Raw genomic sequence first — 21,701 nt, 5'->3', positions numbered from 1 at the left:
ACGTGGCGAAATTTCCTCCCAGGAGAGACTTAAGCTAACTTTATAGTATTAGATGTTTTTGGACGAAAATGTCTTCGCCCAAGCCCATTTATTTCAGGCCTAAACTATCTAGTATCTTCGATAATCTCCGGTTAAATCAGCATAGTAAATCAGGAGTTATTCTTGGGTTCACCCCCTAAGGGTGAACCTAGAACCAATAGGATTTCATTATTTCAAATTTGATATCTTTTAAAATAGGAAACAAAATATTGTCAAGTTATATTTACTTTTTTAAAATAAAAAAAATAAAACAAAATAGTATTTACAGAAAACAAATTAATTTTTTTTCAGCAAATGCTAAACCCTAAATCCTAATCACTAAACCCTAAATCCTAATCCCTAAACCCTAAATCCTTGGGTAAATCATAAACCCTTGGGTAAACCCTAAACCCTTGGATAAATCTTACTCTAAATAAAAAAACACTAAACACTAAAACTCTAAACCCTAAATCCTAAACCTTAAACCCTTTTGTGTTTTAGTGTTTAGTGATATTGATTTAGAGTTTAGGATTTATCCAAGGGTTTAAGGTTTACCCAAGGGTTTAGGGTTTAGTATTTAGGGTTTAGGATTATGATTTAGGGTTTAGTGTTTTGCCGACGACGTTAAAAATATATTTTTTGTAATTAGTATTATTTTTTTTTATTTCTTTTTACCTTTTAATTTAAAAACATAATATAATTTGATAATATTTTATTTTCTTTTTTAAAAGATATCGAATATGAAATAACACAATCCTATTGGTTGGTGAATCTTTGGGTTCACCCTCTCTAGGTTCAGCCTAGCGGGTGAACCCAATAATAAGTCGTAAATTAGTAATGATATGTCGGTTATTATCTTTTCTTTTTTTTTCAAAATGTTCTGGGCACAAGTTAAATCTTCTCTGTAGCTGATGAAATTCGAGAATCGAGATGATGCAAGCTCTCCAGCTTCAAGCTTCTGTTTTTTCTTGCCTTAACTGCACCAACAACACTTCTTCAACCTGAAACTCAAGGTCAGCCTCAAGCTTCTTTTCAAGCTCCACATCAACATCGCACCACAAATTAACAATCTGTTGGATAGGTAGTGTGTTAAGGAAATTAACCTTTAGATTTAGCTCACAGGTTTTAGATGTTATTATTGTTGTGTCATGATCAAAATCTTTAGTTGCTTCTATTTGAATTTTGGAACAATGTATATTTTGATTGCAATTTCTGTTTCAAAAAAATATATTATACTATATAATTTTGGCTTTTAATATATATACTTTTCATTTATCATCCAAAATCACAAAATATATCATGGCAAAAAAAACTTAGTTATACATATAGCCACGTAATGGTCACGTCATTTTTATGTCATTACACACAAAATAAAAAAATTTGTGTCATTTTCATAACTAATCATCCACGAAAATTATAGTGGCAAAACCTTCATATAGCCACCTGCATACAACCACAAAAATTGATCTATAGCCATGAAATAAATTGTGGCTATAGATGATTATTTTACTAATGATAGTTTTAAATATACTAATATATATCTAATTAATTTTTTTATTTGAAAGTGGAGCTTATGAAGTGAAAACCCATCAAAACATTTCATATGGATGTGCTTAGGTCCGGTCGAAGTGAAGCGAAGAAGGATTGAGATTTATTTCCAAGAAAGCTTGTGCGTGAAAGGAATCTAATATTTCGATGATGTTTATAATTCAACGATATATAATATGAAATCCAACTAGATCGCGCTTATTTATATATATATATATATATATATATATATATATATATATATATAAAATATGGCACATATTCGTGGCGACTTAACAAAGTTATGAGCCACGCCTAGTTTACCAACTTTAACCATACGACGGTCTCACGGACACGCATGAAGACTAAATCGTAGTAGTTTCCTTTTGATCATTGCATTCATGCATAAGCTTATACGTAAACGCACACATCACTAATGCAATTTGTACGCTTTAGTGTTAAGTGTATATATAATCCAACGTTTAATTATTTATTATAATAGTTGTGTTTGCGTTTATTATTTAAAATATTATTATTAAAATACTATAATAGCTCAGTGTACCTCCGGATATAGATTGCTTCACATGTGTTTGTTGTTTTATTTGCTCCTCCTTATCCATTTCGCTCTTTGCTTGTTGTCAGCTTCTTCTCTTGTTGTATTGCGTTTTAGAAAATTTGCCCGGTTTGAGAAGAAGAAGATGAATAGAGATAAAAAAAATTTAAAATGGATAGGGTTCATGTATTTTGTTGCACAATTTCGGTAGTTAAATTCATCTGTTATCAGTTCTTATTTGTGTATTTTAATAGAGATGAGCTATATATATATAGTATTTAATCAACTTATATATTAATATTTTGAGTAAAAAAATTCAATATGTATATATATATATATATATTATAAAGGAAGTGTTTATAACGTATATATGTGAATCGAATCATCTAATCAATAAATAATTAACAAAATTTAGCTGAGAACGGACTACAAATGTGAATAAATAACGACTCCTTGCAAGAATTAAGGCCACACCACCAGCTTTTCAAGTCTTCAAAGCATTCCTTTACAAAACATCTATCTTTCTTCATAGTATCGACATGGCTTGCGAAAACAACCTCGTTGTAAAGCAAATTATCGACTTATACAGCCAAATCTCAAACCTAGAGAGTTTAAAACCATCCAAGAGTGTCGACACTTTGTTCGGACAACTCGTATCCACGTGCTTACCAACGGACACAGACATCGATGTCACAAAAATACACGATGATAAAGTCAAAGACATGAGGTCTCATCTCATCAAGCTTTGTGGTGAAGCCGAAGGATATTTGGAGCAACACTTTTCCACAATCATAGGCTCTTTTGAAGACAACCCACTTAACCATTTACACATGTTTCCTTACTACAACAACTATCTCAAACTAAGCGAACTCGAGTTCGATCTCCTATCTCAACACATAAGTCATGTCCCTACCAAAATCGCTTTTATCGGCTCGGGTCCGATGCCACTTACATCCATCGTCTTGGCCAAGTTTCACCTTCCCAACACAACGATCCACAACTTCGACATCGACTCACAGGCTAACACACTCGCGTCAAGCCTCGTTTCTCGCGACCCTGACCTCTCTAAACGCATGATCTTTCACACGACTGATGTGTTAAATGCTAAGAAAGGGTTAGACCAGTACGATGTCGTTTTCTTGGCTGCTCTTGTTGGAATGGATAAAGAGTCAAAAGTCAAAGCTATTGAGCATTTGGAGAAGCATATGGCTCCTGGAGCTGTGCTGATGCTAAGGAGTGCTCATGGACTTAGAGCTTTCTTGTATCCAATAGTTGACTCTTGTGATCTTAAAGGGTTTGAAGTGTTGACCATTTATCATCCGTCCGATGATGTGGTCAACTCGGTGGTGATCGCACGTAAGCTCGGTGGCTCGAGTGAAGCTCGTAACAGCGAGATTGGACGGTGTGTAGTTATGTCCTGTAATTGCTCGAAGATCCACGGCATTATGAACAGTCGTGGTATGATGAAGAATATGATCGAGGAGTTTAGTACCGTTGAGTAAACAAACACACGACTCTTTTCTTGAGGTATGTGTTTATGTTTTGCTCTTTTCAGTTTTGTGTTAATGTGTTTGTGATGTGTGTGGTATGTTTGTAAGCACAATAAGTTTTTGAATTTTGTGAGTTATTTGGTGTTCATGAGTTTGAAGAACACCAAGCCCTTATTGTATGAGCTTTTAGTTATTAAAATCAATAAAAAATAAATTTGAGAACCCGCATAAAAATAAAATCATTATGGCTTTATTGGTGATTGAAATTATTGTGCTAAAAAATAAAATATTTTTTTGATGGTAACTAAATAATCAAACATACTATATACTCATTCTGTTCCAAAAAGATCTATATTTTAAAACAATTCGTTTAAAAAAATACATCTTTTAAATTTGCAATACATTTATTAATGGAAAATTGTAAACTTCAAAAAATACAATGGTGTTTATTTAAACCTTATTGATTAAAAGTTGCAGGGAATATTTAATTATGAAAAACAATGTATTAGTAATTAAAATTTTATATATTTTTTTTAATAATTGTGAAAAAAATTAAAACATACATATTTTTAAAGCAGAGAGAATAGTATTTTTAAATGAATATATAACGATCCAGATTTTAACATCCAGATAATTTTCACTTCAGATTAATTTTAGAAATCATCAACAGTTTTGAGAAAATACAAGAGACAAACATTGATTAATGTGTTTTCTATTAATTTTTAGTAAACAATCTTGAACATTATTAATGAAGATGATTAACTCAGAAGTCAGAATCCGCTACAATTTTATTATTAGAGGCTGATCTAAAATATAAGAATTTAAACATGTATTTTGTCTAAATTATATTATTTTTAAAAAGTATTTTGTCTAAATTATATTATTTTTAAAAAGTATTTTGTAATGTATAATTTGGTTACAATTTTGGTTTCAAACAAAAAATATAAATATATATAATTTTGTTTCTACTATATCCCATATATATTAATTATGAAGCATTACAACATATTTTCGTAGCCATATTTCATCACTAAGAAAATGTTTAGAATCTTTAAAAAAATAAGTTGGTGCATATAAATATATTATATTTTTTTATTAAACTAACCATCAAATTGATTAGTAGTGTACAAAATAATATTCTCAATTCTTTCCTTAAATAAAAACTACGGAATATCCTAATATGATTAACATATATATGACAATTAATGATTATGAATAATACATATTTGATAACAATTTTTGTATACTCTTTCTTTTGTTTAATTTTATATTATTAAAAGTTAATTAAAAAATCACATTAAGAATATAATAAAAAATAAAAAAAATGTATATGTTATATATTTAAATTTTTTTAAAACGATTAAAATTACTAAAAAAGGTAAAAGCCTCATATTAAAAATCTTGTGATCAATGGTTTAAATTTTATTTTTGTTCAATCAAGATAGAAATGATCATAAATCGTATGAATATGAAGTCTCATTCATAGATATTCATATTATATATATATATATATATATATATTAATATCAATTTAAATTAAATTATATACTATATAAATATATTAATTTCAAATTTTGCATTGAAAAATTAGTGAGAAATTAATATATTTTAATTTTTGAAATTTGTATTGACAAATCTCACATTAAAAGTTTTGTGATTAACGGTTTTTATTTTTGTTACAACAAATATAAAAATATTAATAAAATCAGATGAATAGAAAGTGTCAATAATCAATATTTATATACTATATATTTGTGTGTGTGTGTCAATATCACTAAAGTTTAATTATATACTATATAAAGTAAATAAAATAATTGTTTTGATTTATTTACCAAAAACATGACTGTAAATAAACAAAAGGTATTGGTATTGATTTATGTGTTTACCCTAATGTATATATTTTTATGAATACAAATTATTTTTCAAATCGAAGTGATTTTTAATATTGGAAGCACTATATGTATATATATATATATGTATTATTTCATTCAGAATAAATATTGGGCTTTTTGCAAAATTGACCTACAACTTAAAGTCAAACACAAAACTAACCTCCTTTTTTTTTTGAAAATTGGTTTGCCCTATTCACCCCACAAATTCATATAATTTACGAAAATGCCATCAATTTTTTTTTTTTTTTCGAAAATGACATCTTTACTCTCTCACCCTCATCATCTTCAAGTAATTACAAGATTGCCATTGTCATCAATACCACAACCACCATGAACAACCAATTTGAAGCTCTTAATGCTCCCAAAATCGATTTACCCTTCTTCTTTTTCCATTCTTGTGAACTAAACACAACATATCTCTCACTTTCTCTCCACAATGAGCTAAAAAAACCCAAGATTTTGATTCTAAAATTTTTATGGTTCATAGAGTCATAGAAGCTAACGATTCTGGGTGGGTGACTTTCGTTTGTGATTCTGTGTGCTTGGAGAAGTCTTATGTATGCTAAGGAACTTATCTCACCAATTTAAGGTATGACATAGAGTTTTTTTCCAGATCTGTTCGTCAGACGACTTACTTGGGAAGTCGTCTGGCTGTAGACGACTTACCTGGAAGTCGTCTGGCTGTAGACGACTTACCTGGAAGTCGTCTGGTCAACGCAAAGGTTATTTTTGCAATTGACTTTGAAATCTGTAACCTGAGACGACTGAAAGTTAAGTCGTCTACTATTGTTTGGTTTCAAAAAAATTTCCAAAGAACCTAGACGACTTACATTTCAGTCGTCATAGGTTAGTTTTGCATTTGACTGGATAATTACAGAAGTTTGACTTCCCCAGACGACTTACATTTCAATCGTCTGTCGAAAATTAAAATAATAATATTTTTTTAAAAGTAAACGACTTACAATTAAGTACTCATAGGTTAGTTTTGCAATTGAAAAAAAAAACTTCAAGATTTAATTATACACAGACGACTTATAATTCAGTCGTCCACCAGACGACTTACTTGTAAGTCGTCGAGGATTTTTTTCCGAGATTCTGGTCAAACCTCGTAAATCCTGAACGACTTACATTTCAGTCGTCTCGTGGACGTCTGAATTATAAGTCGTCTGTATATAATTAAATCTTGAAGTTTTTTTTCAATTGCAAAACTAACCTATGACGACTTAACTGTAAGTCGTCTACTTTTAAAAAAATATTATTATTTTAATTTTCACTAGACGACTAAAATGTTAGTCGTCCAGAAAAGTCAAACTTCTGAAATAATCCAGTCAAATGCAAACCTAACCTATGACGACTGAAATGTAAGTCGTCTAGCTTTTTTAGAGTTTTTTTTTTAACCAAACAATAGTAGACGACTTATTTTTCAGTCGTCCGAAATAACAGATTTCAAAGTCAATTGCTAAAATAACCTCTGCGTTGACCAGACGACGTATAGTTTAGTCGTCTGGACAACTTAGATTGAAGTCGTCCGCGTCTTTTCCGCTAGTTTTTAAGTCTTCTACGTTAGTTTTTGAATAACTTGTATTTTTAAGAGTGATAAGTAACTTCAAGATATGTAAAACTCATATTTACAAAATATGTTCTCTCCCTTAGTTTTACTAAATTTGACTAAGTTTTTCAACGCAAACTTATAAAAAAATATGATATGCTTTGACTAGTTACTATTGTTTGTTTCCATCACTTAAGTATTATTGTTATAGACAATAATGATGACTATTGTTATGAGTTGGAAGAAGGGTTAAATGCTTCTTAAAATGTTGTATCAATATGAAGCTACCAACATTCTTGTTTATTAAGATGAGAAAAGGCCATTGGAGTTTATTATTGCATATGAGAGATCCAAAGATAAGAAAAAGGCTAATGAAGTCTATTATTTCATTGATTTGTAAATGTGTAAACACATTGTTAGCACATTTAATACATCTTGGAAAACATTATTACTGATTTTACAAAAAATTCACAACTAAAAGAGTAGACATGCAATTCACAAAACAGAGCACAAACAAAACTATTATAGATCATTCCTCTACAAAGACAAGCTTGGATTCCACTTGAGTAGACAAGACCAGACGACTTTTAAGAAGTCCAAACGACTTCTAAGAAGTCCAGACGACTTCCAGGAAGTTCAGACGACTTTGTCAGAAGACTTTTAGGAAGTTCAGACGACTTCCAGACGACTTTACAGGAAGTCCAGACGACTTTTAGGAAGTCCAGACGACTTTCAGACAACTTCCAGACGACTTCCAGACGACTTCCAGACGACTAACAAGTAAGTCGTCCCAGAAGTCTTCCAGATCTGAAAAACCTGCATATTCAAAAATGTTCAAATAGCTTAAAACAGAAAAAATGAGTGGAAGATTAGATAAATCTACCTTTACAGAACACACAAAAATACATATCTAAAAATAATAGATCTACCTTTAAATTAGTGGAAGATGAGTACCATCTAATTAAAAACCTGCAAAAAGATAGATTAGTAAGAAAGACATGAGACAAAACTGAAAAATTCATATAAAGTTTGGTGTTTTCAAGTCAAAGAGATTAGAGTGGGTTTGGAGAGTTTTAGTTTGGGAAAAAAGTAAGAACTTTATACAACAAGAAGTTACCAAATGAAGAAAAATCAGACATAAGAACTTACCAAAACGCTCAGAAAAATCCAGACGACTTCCTGGAAGTCCAGACGACTTTGTCAAAAGACTTCCAAGAAGTCCAGACGACTTCCAGACGACTAACAAGTAACTCGTCTCAGAAGTCTTCCAGATCTGAAAAACCTGCATATCAAATCCAGATCTGAAAAACCTGTATATCCAAAAACGTTCAAATGACTTAAAAATAGAGAAAATGAGTGGAAGATTAGATAAATCTACATTTATAGAACACACAAAAATACATATCTAAAATTAATAGATCTACCTTTAAATTAGTGGAAGATGAGTACCATTTGATTAAAAACCTGCAAAAGAGATAGATTAGTAAGAAATACATGAGACAAAACTGAAAAATTCATATAAAGTTTGGTGTTTTCAAGTCAAAGAGATTAGAGAGAGGTTAGAGAGTTTTAGAATGATGAACATTACATTTTTGTTGCAGCCATTTGAGATGAGGAGAGAGAATGTGTAAATTTTTCTTTATATAGGGAGACAAAAAATCTAATTAGGTTAAATATTTTTGACTTAGACGACTTCCTAGACAACTTACATTTCAGTCGTCTGTTGAAGAAATTAAAACAGACGACTTACATGTAAGTAGTCCAGAAGAGTTCAATATTTTTAGTGGGAAATTAAATATTTTTAGTGGAAAACTAAAATAGAATATTTTCCAGACGACTTACAAGTAAGTCGTCTGGTTTAAATTATTTAAGCGGGAGAATAATTTTTTAAAATTTTTTTTTTAATTTCTTCACCAGATGACTGAAATGTAAGTCGTCCGAGTAAAATGATCCGGTTAGGTTAAAACGTACATTGGTAAAATTAAAGGTTCGGTACGATGTGGACGACTGAAATATACGTCGTCTGGGTAAATTATTCAACAGACGACTGAAATATAAGTCGTCCACACCCTAAACATAACCCCTAAACTTAATTATCTAATTAAACACTTCATAAAACCAAATCAAACTTGAAAAGTGTTTACTATACACAGAAATAAACACATATAGGTGAAAATTAATTTTTGAAAAAACATTTTAGTTTTCCAAAATCTAACCCTAACAATACATACAATACTACAACATATGTTTGTCAAACTCCTAAACCAAAGTATTTCATGATTCACTACTTCCACTCATCTATCTTCAAAACAAATCAATTTTATCATATCTTAATTTATATCACTTAAAACTGTTTATAATTACTTTATTTTTATTTTTCACGCATCAAAATATTTTTTTACAAGATTTATAAATTATTTTTAAAATAAACTGGTACCAGACGACTTACACTTCAGTCGTCCAGACGACTTCCAACATCTCAGACGACTCAGACGATTTACTGGGGCTATATTCGTAAAAATGGCTTATGTTTTTTTGTTTGGTCACAAGGGGTTGAGCTATAATTTCACTAGGCTTTTAGGTTAGTTTTGCATTTGATTCAAGTTTGGGTATAGGTTTGGGATTAAAATCAAGTTGTGGGTTAGTTTTGGCAAAAACCCCATAAATATTTTAGTCTTGATTTTTATTCCTAAGAATCTTATTAGGAAATATCATGACAAGATTTCAATCATTTTTTTGTGTTTGTTCGAAGAATGAGAGATTTGAGCTACTTATAATTTTTCTGGTTTATCATTTAATAAATCAAACAGTTCTTAGTTTATACATATTTTATATATACTAGAATGGTAAAGTATTATATATTTATTTATCACTATACTTTTAAGTAAGTAAAACTTAAAAGCGTAGGTTAAAAAAATAAGTAATTTGTTTTGTTATTCTAGAATTAGATGATTTTTAGACCGAAATGGTGAATATATACTAGGCATACATTTATATTTCGAGTCTGCACTTATATTCTATAACAACTTGATATATTAGATTTGAATACTAACATGTGAATAGAATTTACCGGTGAATTTCTTCAAAAATTTGATTCTTAGATATGTATATGGAGTGAAACTAATTTTTACATATGTCTTTTTTTTTAAATTGACACTTATGTAATTCACCGAATTCACAGAAGAAGTTAAAAAGAAGCAAAACTCATATCAGTGAAACAAAACCGAGAACGAAAACACAATTTTATAGAAGTAAAAATGAAATCGCTTACGGATAGTCAATAATAAACAAATAGAGAGCAGAAAACCTAATTAATTTTCATCATTTTATAATCGATGTTGCCTATCTTGTTTTGGTGATTTGTGTCTGCAGAAAAACTTAATTTTCTTTTGTGCATATGAACTCTTAAAAATAATTAAAATGAATTGTAATACATTAATTCTTCAACAATGATGATACATTTAAGAGACCAACATTTGTATTAGTCATTTTACAATCGATAAAGATTATAGTGGTACAAAATGTTAAAACCATGCATTAATATAAGAAACTCATATGTGCATACGCGCGGTTATCATCCAGTATATTGTTATTTTTTTTAATTTGTCGTCAACAAGCACAAAATATATAATGGCAAAAAAAACATACCTATGTATAACCACAAGTCTAAATTATATTATTACAAAAAAATGCTGAAAAAATAGTAATGGTCACAAATATCATAAAATAAATAAACATCTTATAAAATAGCATGTGGAAAATATCAAACATTTCGATACAAATAAGTATGATTCCAAATTAATAAAAGAACTGTTTCTTAAAAATGAAGGTAGATGATTTTCCAACAGGGAAGCTAGAGTCATTGTAACCTCTACTTCCTCTCTTGTTGGAATAACCAGGATAATGATTTAAGCAAAACTCGATCTCACTGACCAATTCTAAGCCTTCTTTCTCACCCAGAGTCTTGAGCTTCCACTCGCTGAATGGATATTCCGTCTTATGAACCACATGAATCTCCCCTCCCTTGTCTTCGTCTTTCACCAACAGTCTCGCACTCTTCATAAAACCTCTTACAAGTTCTTGATGCCTCCTGAACCAACCGAAAATGTATTTTCCTTCCCAAAATATAAAAATACCAAAGAGAACCAAAGGGAAGACAACAATAAATGAGGTTACTCTATCGTACATGATTGTTTTGATTTCGTGCTCACGACCATAATCGAATCCAGCGTGAGGGAAATTGAAAATGACTCTATCGTGTGTAGCAGAACAACCAAGGTTAGGCTTTGTGGTCATGGAGTGGACGTTAACTCCAAAGACTACATTGCACCCGAGTCTCTCCAATTCTTCTACGTTCGCCTTCCCATTCTTGTAATTGCGCTCTAGCTCCGCTACAACATTTGTTTTTCAAAACTAATCAACAACTATCGTAAATTAAATCACTGAAAACTTGGTGACTCATTTACCATGTAGACTAAAACGTTTAAACAGTACACGCCAAGAAAGTTTAACATTTCTTTAATGAAAATTTTGAGTTAATTTAACATTGAGGAATTTTGGAGAAGCATAAACAAATACTTGTAACTTCTGGATAACGTAACTGGTGGGAGGCTCGAACCATGCATATTCTTTCAGTTACCATGATGAATCTTTCAACTACCAGGCGATTAATCGATATAAACCTTAGAAAAAGGTATTTGTCTATTAAGATCAAAATAGTAACAAAATTAAGACATTTAACATGAGTTATGGATTCACCTTGAGAATCGAGAGAGGTAGCAATGAGGTTTGTTGCTGAACCAAAGGCTCTGGCTAGAGACAGAGAAAAGGAGAAGTCTCCTTCCCCAACCAAAAGTATCTTTTGTTTGTTATTGTAGTGTTTTAACCTTTTAGTTTCTTGGACTTCCATTTCATCTGTGCATAACTTATCTTCTCACACCCTGTCTATATATATATTGTATTTATGGATGCATGGGTCAAAGAAGACTTAAATGTTTGGTTCTGTTTGTTTACGAGATTAGTTTTGGGTCTTCGAACTTTGTGAGTATTTATGTATTTCGAAAGCATTCAATATTCTGTTAATTTATCCTTTTGAAGACAAGAAGCAAGCTTCTTTTTTGACCAGAGTATATGATTCTATATCGTATTGATTCGGGATGTTCCGTGTCCATGGAGTGCACCTTAAAACCGTGAACCACGGTGCACCAACACGTCGCTCCAACTCTTCTATGTTATTCTTGGCATCCTTGTACTTCCGCCCCGCTCTAAGAGCATCTCCAAAAATATTCTCAATTTTAGAGTTTGCAAAACTTTATATTTGAAGTTTCAATGTGTTCTTCTCAAAAAATAAAAAATTCAAATTTAACTTCAAATTATTTGTAATTTACACTGAGATCCTTATATTTGTCATAATTAATATAAATCCATAAAACTTTTATAAATCACTAGTACATATATAAAAATATTACAATAATATTAAGTAATAAAATCTTACACTAAAATATAAAATTATAAATAGTAATACATAATTAGTTATTAAAGTACAAACAAAATATCACATTATTCCATAAAATTATTTCCGTAATGATCCACTTTCGATTAAACAAAATTTGTTTGAACAATATTTTAGAGATTTCAAAGAAAATTTACTAGATTATTAGTGTTGTTGTAATATTTAATTTTGTGCAATAATTATGTCTTCATGTATCTTTTCAAAAAAAAATTATTAAGTTTCTTTTGTAAAATTCTTGTTATCTAATCTAGTTTTATAATATTATAAATCTATTTTTAAAATTTTTATCTAATTTTATGTGTAAATTTGAATTTATAAAAATAAATTTGAAATATTTATGATACACAAAATTTTTAAAGATTAAAACGATAAATGAGAAAATACTTAAGAATCATATATGTGATGTGTAATTAATTATAAGGATCAAAATGCAAATAAAAAGATGAGACTTCAAATTTAGAGTCACTTTTTAAAACTCTAAATTTGAAGTTTTGAAGTTCTTTTTTGGAAAGCAAAAAAATCTATATTTGAAATTCTCTAATTCCTCTACGACAATTATAATTTTTTCAACCCGATCTTAATACCCTAATCATTATCTGAAGTATCGAAACTGAAACGGAAACTAACAATGCTGGTCTCAACTTCTCAAGCTTCTTTCTAAAAAAGACTTCTCAAGCCTCGAAGACGATGTACGTCCACACTAGGGTTTCTCTTTTATAAATTGTATATAACACTTTGTATTTAGAAAAAAATTATTCTAAGAGACATTTTTTTAGTTTCTAATTACATAAATGAACACTTTATGCGGGAGAAAGGGTGTATAATGTCCTTTTTGTCCTTTAACTAAATCAAAATTCGTTTTCTTTCGTTTTTTGTCATTGTATTTTTTAATCATATTTCTCTTTCTTCTGTACGAGAGAGAAAGAAACGTTATACAAATCCACTCTAATGGATCTTTTTTCTTAAGATTTGTTAATCCAATCCTTAAAGTTTCATTTCATAACTCTATTAATTGAGAAACTCGATCTTTCATTGTCTTTTTTTCGTCTTCTTCTTCTCCTCCTGTGGTTTTTCACACAACATAAAGTTATTCGCGCTCAACGACCCAATTGCTTCCCATGGACTCAGAGCTTCACATAAAAAAGAACCCAGAAATAAAGAACTAAACGTTATCACACAAAATCAATTTGATTGATCTCATAACTTCAGGTCCAACCATGGGGCAATAGAAAAGTAAATTGTTAAAGTCAGATTTAAGAGATGCCTAAACGAAGGTGATGGTGGTTATGGAGGTGGCGGTGGATGTGGAGACCGTGGTAGAGGTGGCAGTGGTGGTTATGGAGATGGCAGTGGTGGCTATGAACGAAGTTTAGTCCCGTAGGCGGTGGATGTGGAGACCGTTGGCGGTGGTGGTTATGGAGGTAGCGTTGGTGGTTATGAACGAGGCTCAGTCCGGTGGAAGCGGTGGTGGTGGATACCATAGATGAGGTGGTGGTGGATACCATAGATGAGGTGGTGGTGATGGTTATGGAGAAGGTGGTGGTTGTAAGGTGATTAAGGTTTGTCAAAAAATTAAGGCTTGAGTCTCTGTTCAAGTTTCAGATTTGACCATCTGCGTCGCAATTTTCACTAATCAATCATAAAGTAAGCAACTTTCTCCAAATTTTCCAAAGTTGAAATCTGATTCGCGATGTGAAACACTTGCTGGGATATGAATTTCCCAATCATGCGGTAGGTTTGACCGTAGCGGCGGTTTGAAATCTACAACTGTGGAGAGTGGCTTCACCGGAGGAAGGGAAGGGAAGAGGCGGAGCAGCCATCCGCAGCCACAGAGGAGGCGGTGAAGAGAGCAACGCGACGTCAGCTACCGACAAGAGGCCGTAAGTGTTTTTTGAGAGGAGTAAGCAATTCGAGCAATTTGGTACCTATCAATTATTTTGTGTGGTTACTATCAGTTCCCATTATCCTAAAAACTTTACATTCATCAATTGAGATGTGGAGGGCAATTTGGTAAAAAGCACACCTCGATCTCAGCAATTGTGTGCATCAAGTGAAATGTGTTCTTTTGTGTAATAAAAGAGAGAAAAATGTTCTTTTGTGTAACTGTCTCCTGTATTTATATACCTCGAAAGTTTCAAGAGAAGTTACAGTTATGTTAGTACCCAAAGAAGTTGCTTTGTCTAGACATTGAGAAAATGAGAAGTCACATACACCTACGAGAAGCAATTAATTTGTTGTCTAATATTGTAATGACTACAGTATTTAGTAGGACTGGACAAAAAATCTGAATCCGAAAAACCGAACCGAATCAGGCCCGAAAAAGTAGTACCGAACCCGAACTGAAATTGATTAAATATCTGAACGAGTTCAAAATTTTGGTATCTAAATAACCGGAACCGAACCCGAATCTAAGTATTCCGGGTACCCGAATGTATCCGAAATTGACTTCTATACCCTCTTATATAAATATATTTTAGAATTAATGTCTATTGAAAACATCCAAAATATATAAGATATTTTTAAATTGTCCAAAATACTTGAAAATATATACAAATAGTCAAAAGTAAATGTCTAAAATAGCTAAAATATACTCAAAACACCAAAAATATTTGAAATATCTATTGATTATCTATCCAAATATTCAAATCAAATCAAATTATATGTTACGTTTAGGTATTTTGATATATGTTATTCAAATTTTTATGTAATATAATATTTTGTTTATAGATTTTGAGAAATTTAAAGTATATATTGAATTTTAAAATTTTAAAAATAATTTTAATAGGTTATCCGAACCCGCAAAGATCCTTAGAAATATCTGAATGGTGCTGAAATCTTTGACTCTGAAAACTCAAAACCTGAATAGACCCGAACCGAATCCGAATATGTACCCAAACGCCCATCCCTAGTATTTAGTATTTGAGACCTCCATTTCATCTTCATGCTTTTGCTTCTCTCACCATATAATTTACATATATAGACTCTAAACGAATATGAATTCAATTCCGTGGATCAAAGAGTTTTCTCTTTGCTAATTAGGCTCTTCAGATTTTGTGAGTTTACTTATTTATTTTTTACCAGCACTACTCATTATCCTCATGCTGTCTATAGTATATTACAAAGACGAGAGTTTTAAAATACCCAAAATCGGGCTTGGTGTTTTTAATAATAAGAGAAAATATATGCGAATTACAATCAGAAAGTATTCGTTTTCGGCGAATACATATGCTCTTCTTGCATTAAAACAACAGTTTAATTTATATAAAGGATGTGTGTCGTACTGTGCCAAACAAAATTCTAAACTGAACCGGTCCCAAGTGGTTCGGTTATAGAAAAACTATTCTTCTAAATGATTTTATTCCCTGTTCAAAAACGCGGCCGCCTAGACGTTGACCACGGCGAATATGCCCAAATCAGTGTAGCTAGGTGTTGTTGACCCGCGTAATACCACATAAATTCCGCGTTGACCGCCTAAGTTTTTTTTTTCGCCCGTGTAAAATTGAAACACAGTTGATTATTTTTTACTCATTATTGACAGATTTTGTGTAATTATTCATTACTAAATAATTACAATTAGCTATCAAATCCAAAACAAACACATAATTACTTCATTTAGAAAAAATTTCGTACCAAACACACAATAATCTAGATGTTCGATGAATCAAAAAGAGGCCGTTTAAAATTATATATAAAAAATTATATAATTATGTCTAATAACATGTGTTATCATGTTTAAAATTAACTAAATATATTATAAATATATTAAAATTGTATTTAAAACTAGGTCCCGCGTAATCTCCGAGTTCTCCTCGATTTTTCGGTAATTCGCTAGGTTCGGGATTACCGTCCGACTAGGGTCTAGCGTAGTTCCGAACATTGATTTTATTGCATGAAAACCTCGGTATCTCTTTCCACTAACATGTAACTATCGTTTAAATTGTCAGAAGATTATTATATCAGGTTTGAACCTGAAAGGCAACTCAGTAATATAGTACACTGTACACCGCATTGCATAGTATATATCTCCGTACATAAGCTACAAGCGATTATTGAACATCAGATTTGACTGAACATCTCTTTTCAAACTGAAAAACATATATATAAATACATAATTATATACTCCAAAACCAAAAAGAAAACCATTCAGTAATATTGTAATAGCAACATATTTAAATTTTCAAATATATATATCGACAGCAGACTTAATTAGTTCATACTAATGAACAGAAACAAGACATGAAAAACATGAAATCATTGCTGAGAGGACAACAAAAGGCTTACGAAACTTTATTAAAATAAAAAGCTATTCCTTAGTCAGGAAGTGTTTAGGGAGCACACCTAATCCCACAAACATCACAAAAAGAGTAAAAGGAGATATTAATAGAGAAAAAACAATAACAAAACAATGGATACATAGGAGTTAAAAACTTGGACTGAGATTCAAAAGCAGATTTGCATTCTGACTGCATTACTTAGATGATATTTTCTTCGAAACATCCGAACTTATGCTTTTGACATCTATTCTATTAAAACATAAGTATGACCAATTGATATATGTTGAGTCTAATAATTGTTTTTCTATGTTATCAAATCTAAAAGAAATAAAACATAATACTTTTAAACTGAATTGAAATTAAAACTGTATTTCCATAACTACCATCTATTGGTCAAAACATGTATTTTGTAACCTCCTTTCCATAATTATCGATGGCCACACCACTTCTTTCTAATATTTATATTAGTCAACTGTTATATAAATGATAATAATTATTCTTTTCTTTTGGGTTTATATCAAAACTAAGTTTGCTTACTGCCTTTCAACAGTATTCTATCAAAATTTTCTTTTGTGTGTTATTGGATAATCTGAACATTTTTCTTTTTAGAATTTTAACATTTTATTTTATTAATAGAACACATTATTTTATATAATTATGTATACAGTTACATTATTGACATATCTTTCTATAATTGTATGCTAATTATTTCTTATAATCTCGGTTAAAAAGTATAAAATTTAATTTTTATATCACAGACACTTTATATTTGTTAAGAAATACAAAATAAAAATACTTATTGTAGTTTCATTTTTTCACCTTTAATATTATGAAAGAAGATATATACTATTTTCACCGACTATTAAAATATAATATTTAGTAATAATAAAATTTGGTATATTTAATTATTTTAACTAATTATAACTTACATCTCACCTAAAAAATTAGGATTTATTCAACTAGACATTAATTTATTCAAATTTTAAATATTTTAAATTTACATTAAGTTTATCAATTAACAAAGAACAAGATGTTAAAATAGGGTTTAACGGTTTTAATAGAAATAAACATTCATATAAACTCATTTAGTTTAACGGGACCGAAATAGGTTATTCGATCAAAAATATTTATTAAATGTTATATATTCTATTAAAACAACAGTATGACCAATCAATAAAAGTAGGATCCAACTATTTTTTTTATTTAAAGAGTTATTATCTATTAAGTAAATAATATAACTGTAAACCACTAACCCCATATTTCTTTTTGTAAACGAACCCACTAATTCTATATTTTAGAATTAGTTTTGCGCTTTAAAGGTAACGTGGTTTCTATTTACATTGGATCACAATTTATAAAACCAATTTTATTTTGTTAAATAGGATTACAAAGAGAAACACAATTACAAAGAAAAGTATAAATATGATTATAAAGAAAAATATAAATATGAAAATTAATTTTTTTAAAAAAAAATGTAAAACAAAAAATATATCCGCCCTAAAAAAATATACCCGCCCTTAAATCAGAATCTAGTAACTAATTAAATTTCATTGGTAACAAACTAACAACTATATCAGTCTTTTAGCAAAAAACAGTTATACACACTTATACTACTAGTCTATTATATGTTATTATAAATGAACAATCGCAATAGTCTGGACGAGGTAGTCCAAGTGGCAGGACGGGCCTGTGGTGGCAACCACCATCCGGGTTCGATTCCCTCCCCATGCGGAAACTACCCTGCCTCTTCTGGACACCAAAGCAGTACTGGGTTCGATCCAGCCCAGGTAAAGCCCTCCCGGGTGAAGTGGACCGCTGCCTGACCGGGCCCAGGGGAATGATCCGCGAAGCGGGGAACCCCTGGATTATCAAAAAAAAAAAAAAAAAAAAAACAATCGCAATAGATTTTATACCTTATATGCATTTTAAAACAAAGTAAAATGATATTTCTTTCTCTCTTTTTTGCTCTACTGTGATTTTTACTCTGAAGAAAGCACTGACTTTCTCGAATCGACCAACTATTTTGATCTTTTAATATTATTATTTAAAGATTATATGCCCAAGGCCCTAAACTCAGCTGTATTCAATTGACATAGTCCTAGTTTATTTAAAGCAAAAGCCACTTGCTAAACAAAACAAAAAAAAAAGTGTAGATGCAATATAATTTCCATTCAAATAATTTTTGTTTTATTGGTAATTTGGTATTAATACAAAAAATCAACCTGCTACCACAAAAAAAGAAGCAAATAAATAATATGCGACTCAAAAATGCATGTAGTTTTCAACACAAAAAGGCACTTAAAACAAGCAAGCCCAAAACCCATCTCGTTAAGCAAAAGCTCCCTCCTTTAACCAGTCACAATCTCTTTTTCAAAGTTACAAAACCTTTTTCTTTATGCTATTTAACCAAACAACATCACACATTCTCAAAATTTCCTTCAATTAAACACACATTTAGTTCTCATATCACCAAGAAACTCACAAGACACATACTTTAAGAGTTTCTTCCTTCATCTTCTTACTTCTTCAACCATCTAGACATAAAAAAAGCCATGTCCAATCTTCCTTCAACGCCGCAATCACAACCACCCGAAACCCCTCCATGGGACACTCCATCATCCAGATGGTTCAGTCCAATCAGCACACCATGGAGAACAACACCAAGAAGCAGACAATCAACTCCAACTCCAACAACACCAAAAGCTCTTACCGAAGTGATCGTCTCCAAATCACCTTTGTCTCAGAAGAGCCCTGCAACGCCTACACATGATGGTATAGAATCGCAGCCTTTAAACAATACAATGGTTCCCTTGCGACTAAGAACAACCCGGACGAATCCATGGATATGGTGTGGTGCAGCTTTATGTTTTATCTTCAGCATACTTCTAATAATATTTGGTATTGCTACTTTGGTTCTCTTTCTCGCCCTCAGACCGAGAACCCCTGTTTTCGACGTCTCTAACGCAAAACTGAACACAATCTACTTCGAGTCACCGGTGTATTTCAATGGTGATATGTTGTTGCTGCTGAACTTCACCAACCCGAACAAGAAGCTAGGTGTGAGGTTTGATCATCTTTCCGTGGAGCTCTGGTTCTCCGACAAAAAGATCGCCACGCAAGGTGTCTTGCCGTTTAAGCAAGGAAACGGGAAGACTAGGCTAGAGCCGATTCGGCTGATATCAAATCTGGTCTTCTTGCCTGTAAATCACTTAGTGGAGCTCAAAAGGCAGCTCATGACTAACCAGATAAACTACGAAATCAGAAGTCTCTTTAGAGTGAGAGCTGTTCTTGGGATCATTCATTATTCTTATTGGCTGCATGGGAGTTGCCAGCTTCAGTTGGCCAGTCCACCAACCGGTGGCTTAATTTCTCGGAACTGCACTACAAAAAAATGGTGAAGAAGAACACAGGTCATCTTCAAAATTTCTAGCCTCACCTGTGTTTTTCAAGCATTGATGTCAAAAACGAATCAAGACTCTATGCAGGAACCGAGATCTGAGTCTGTTATATATTGTAAAGACAGATCTAGTAATTAAGTTTGGTTATCAAATGAATCAAAGGGATGTTTTTTTTTTGCTACGGCTAAAAAATTATAATCCCTGATTCATAATTTGCTTCAAGATTACGGAAATATGATTCCATGTTTGATCCACAAGACACAATCTGAAAAGAAGAAAAGAGTAAAGAGTCCCAAGAGCAAGAGAGGGATCAAACAGTAGATTCATGTAGGTTCCTTTTAGTAATTAAAAGTCATATCTCAACCAAAAGAAAAAGAAATCACACTCATCTCCTAATACCAGCCATATGGAGTTTTTTAATACAAAATCCTAATTTAACAAATACTCTTATCCAGGAAAATTAAGCAAATTAGATACAACAGTAGGCAGCGTACATGGCAGAGGGAAAAGTTGAGCAAGAATTGATTGGTAACGAGACAACTAGCTTAATTAGGCCTAGGACAGATGTAAAGTTGATTGTATGATAAAAGAAAACCACAAGTCTAGACCTACGAATTTTTTTTTGTCACAAATATCATCTATATTATTAAAAAAAAGTACCAATTTGAAAATGTTCTTACTTCATTAATTAAACTCCCTATTTTTTTGCTTGTCTTTTTCAGTTGCATTTATGAAATATCCTAAAACGAATAAAATTGCCTAATTTATTACTTATCATTTCAGTTACATTAATGAAATATGCTTAAATGAATTTGGACATAATGTCATTTAATCAACCAAAAAAACTCATGAGTTATCCTTACGTGCATAATTTTAATAATGAAGATTTTTAAAAATGTGCATCATTAAAATGTTACCTAAAACATGCTGCACTAATATATAACATGCATCAATAAAACTAGAATTTGACTCACACAATTGTACGGATATTATTTTCAGTTGATTAAATTTAAAAATAATTATTTATTCAAAAAATATTTAAGAACGACTATGTTTTTAAAAATTATTTGGTATTATTTGCTCATAACTCATTTGTCATTTGATAAATTATTAGAAATGAAATTTTAGCATAATATAACTCAGTTGTCATTTGCTAAATTTATGGTTTTTATTTATATTTTTTATTATTTAATTATAATATTTTCATTTTATATTTGAAAGATAAATGAATTTTCTTTCAAACAATATTTTTGTAAATGTATTTTTTTAAAAATAATCAATTAAAATTGTTATTATCATTGAATATCATTATTTTTGACATAATTTGAGTTTTAGTTTACATCAAAACTTATCATATTTTAGGATAATTTTAATTTAAAAAGTAATTTTCATATTTTTCAAACAAATTCTAAAAATATTTTTTAAATATTTTGTTATAATTGTTAAAAAAAATATTGAGTTGCATTTCAAATAAAAAGGTAAAGATAT

The 21,701-nt window shown here is 30.8% G+C and overlaps 3 protein-coding genes and 1 long non-coding RNA gene across 5 annotated transcripts; 3 read left to right on the top strand and 1 right to left on the bottom strand.

The window, feature by feature from the left end:
* The first annotated feature begins 2,482 nt into the window (after positions 1–2,482).
* Positions 2,483–3,810, top strand: LOC106379334 (nicotianamine synthase 2). Its single transcript, XM_013819319.3, has one exon. The coding sequence runs from the start codon at positions 2,638–2,640 to the stop codon at positions 3,598–3,600; it is 963 nt and encodes a 320-aa protein (XP_013674773.1). The 5' UTR covers positions 2,483–2,637; the 3' UTR covers positions 3,601–3,810.
* Positions 3,811–10,719: 6,909 nt separating this feature from the next.
* Positions 10,720–12,202, bottom strand: BNAC09G32580D (uncharacterized protein At4g26485). 2 transcript variants are annotated; one of them, XM_013819128.3, is made up of 3 exons: positions 11,788–12,194; positions 11,216–11,420; positions 10,720–11,119 (listed from the first exon to the last, which is right to left on the bottom strand). In XM_013819128.3, the coding sequence occupies exons 1-3, from the start codon at positions 11,936–11,938 to the stop codon at positions 10,828–10,830; spliced, it is 648 nt and encodes a 215-aa protein (XP_013674582.1). In that variant the 5' UTR covers positions 11,939–12,194; the 3' UTR covers positions 10,720–10,827. The 2 variants fall into 2 exon arrangements, with proteins under 2 accessions (XP_013674582.1, XP_013674581.1); XM_013819127.3 differs by having other exon boundaries at positions 10,720–11,420; positions 11,788–12,202.
* A 923-nt stretch (positions 12,203–13,125) lies between these two features.
* LOC125593029 lies at positions 13,126–14,708 on the top strand. The gene is made up of 2 exons (XR_007328929.1): positions 13,126–14,185; positions 14,277–14,708. It is a non-coding gene; the product is annotated as an uncharacterized LOC125593029 (long non-coding RNA).
* Positions 14,709–18,981: 4,273 nt separating this feature from the next.
* Positions 18,982–20,470, top strand: LOC106379113 (NDR1/HIN1-like protein 10). Its single transcript, XM_013819126.3, has one exon. The coding sequence runs from the start codon at positions 19,368–19,370 to the stop codon at positions 20,211–20,213; it is 846 nt and encodes a 281-aa protein (XP_013674580.1). The 5' UTR covers positions 18,982–19,367; the 3' UTR covers positions 20,214–20,470.
* Positions 20,471–21,701: the final 1,231 nt, after the last annotated feature.

This window comes from Brassica napus, chromosome C9 (genome assembly GCF_020379485.1).
Source record: "Brassica napus cultivar Da-Ae chromosome C9, Da-Ae, whole genome shotgun sequence".
In the NCBI taxonomy this organism is placed as follows: domain Eukaryota; kingdom Viridiplantae; phylum Streptophyta; class Magnoliopsida; order Brassicales; family Brassicaceae; genus Brassica; species Brassica napus.
Note: the sequence above shows the minus strand (reverse complement) of the source record. Positions and strands in the feature narration are given on the sequence as shown.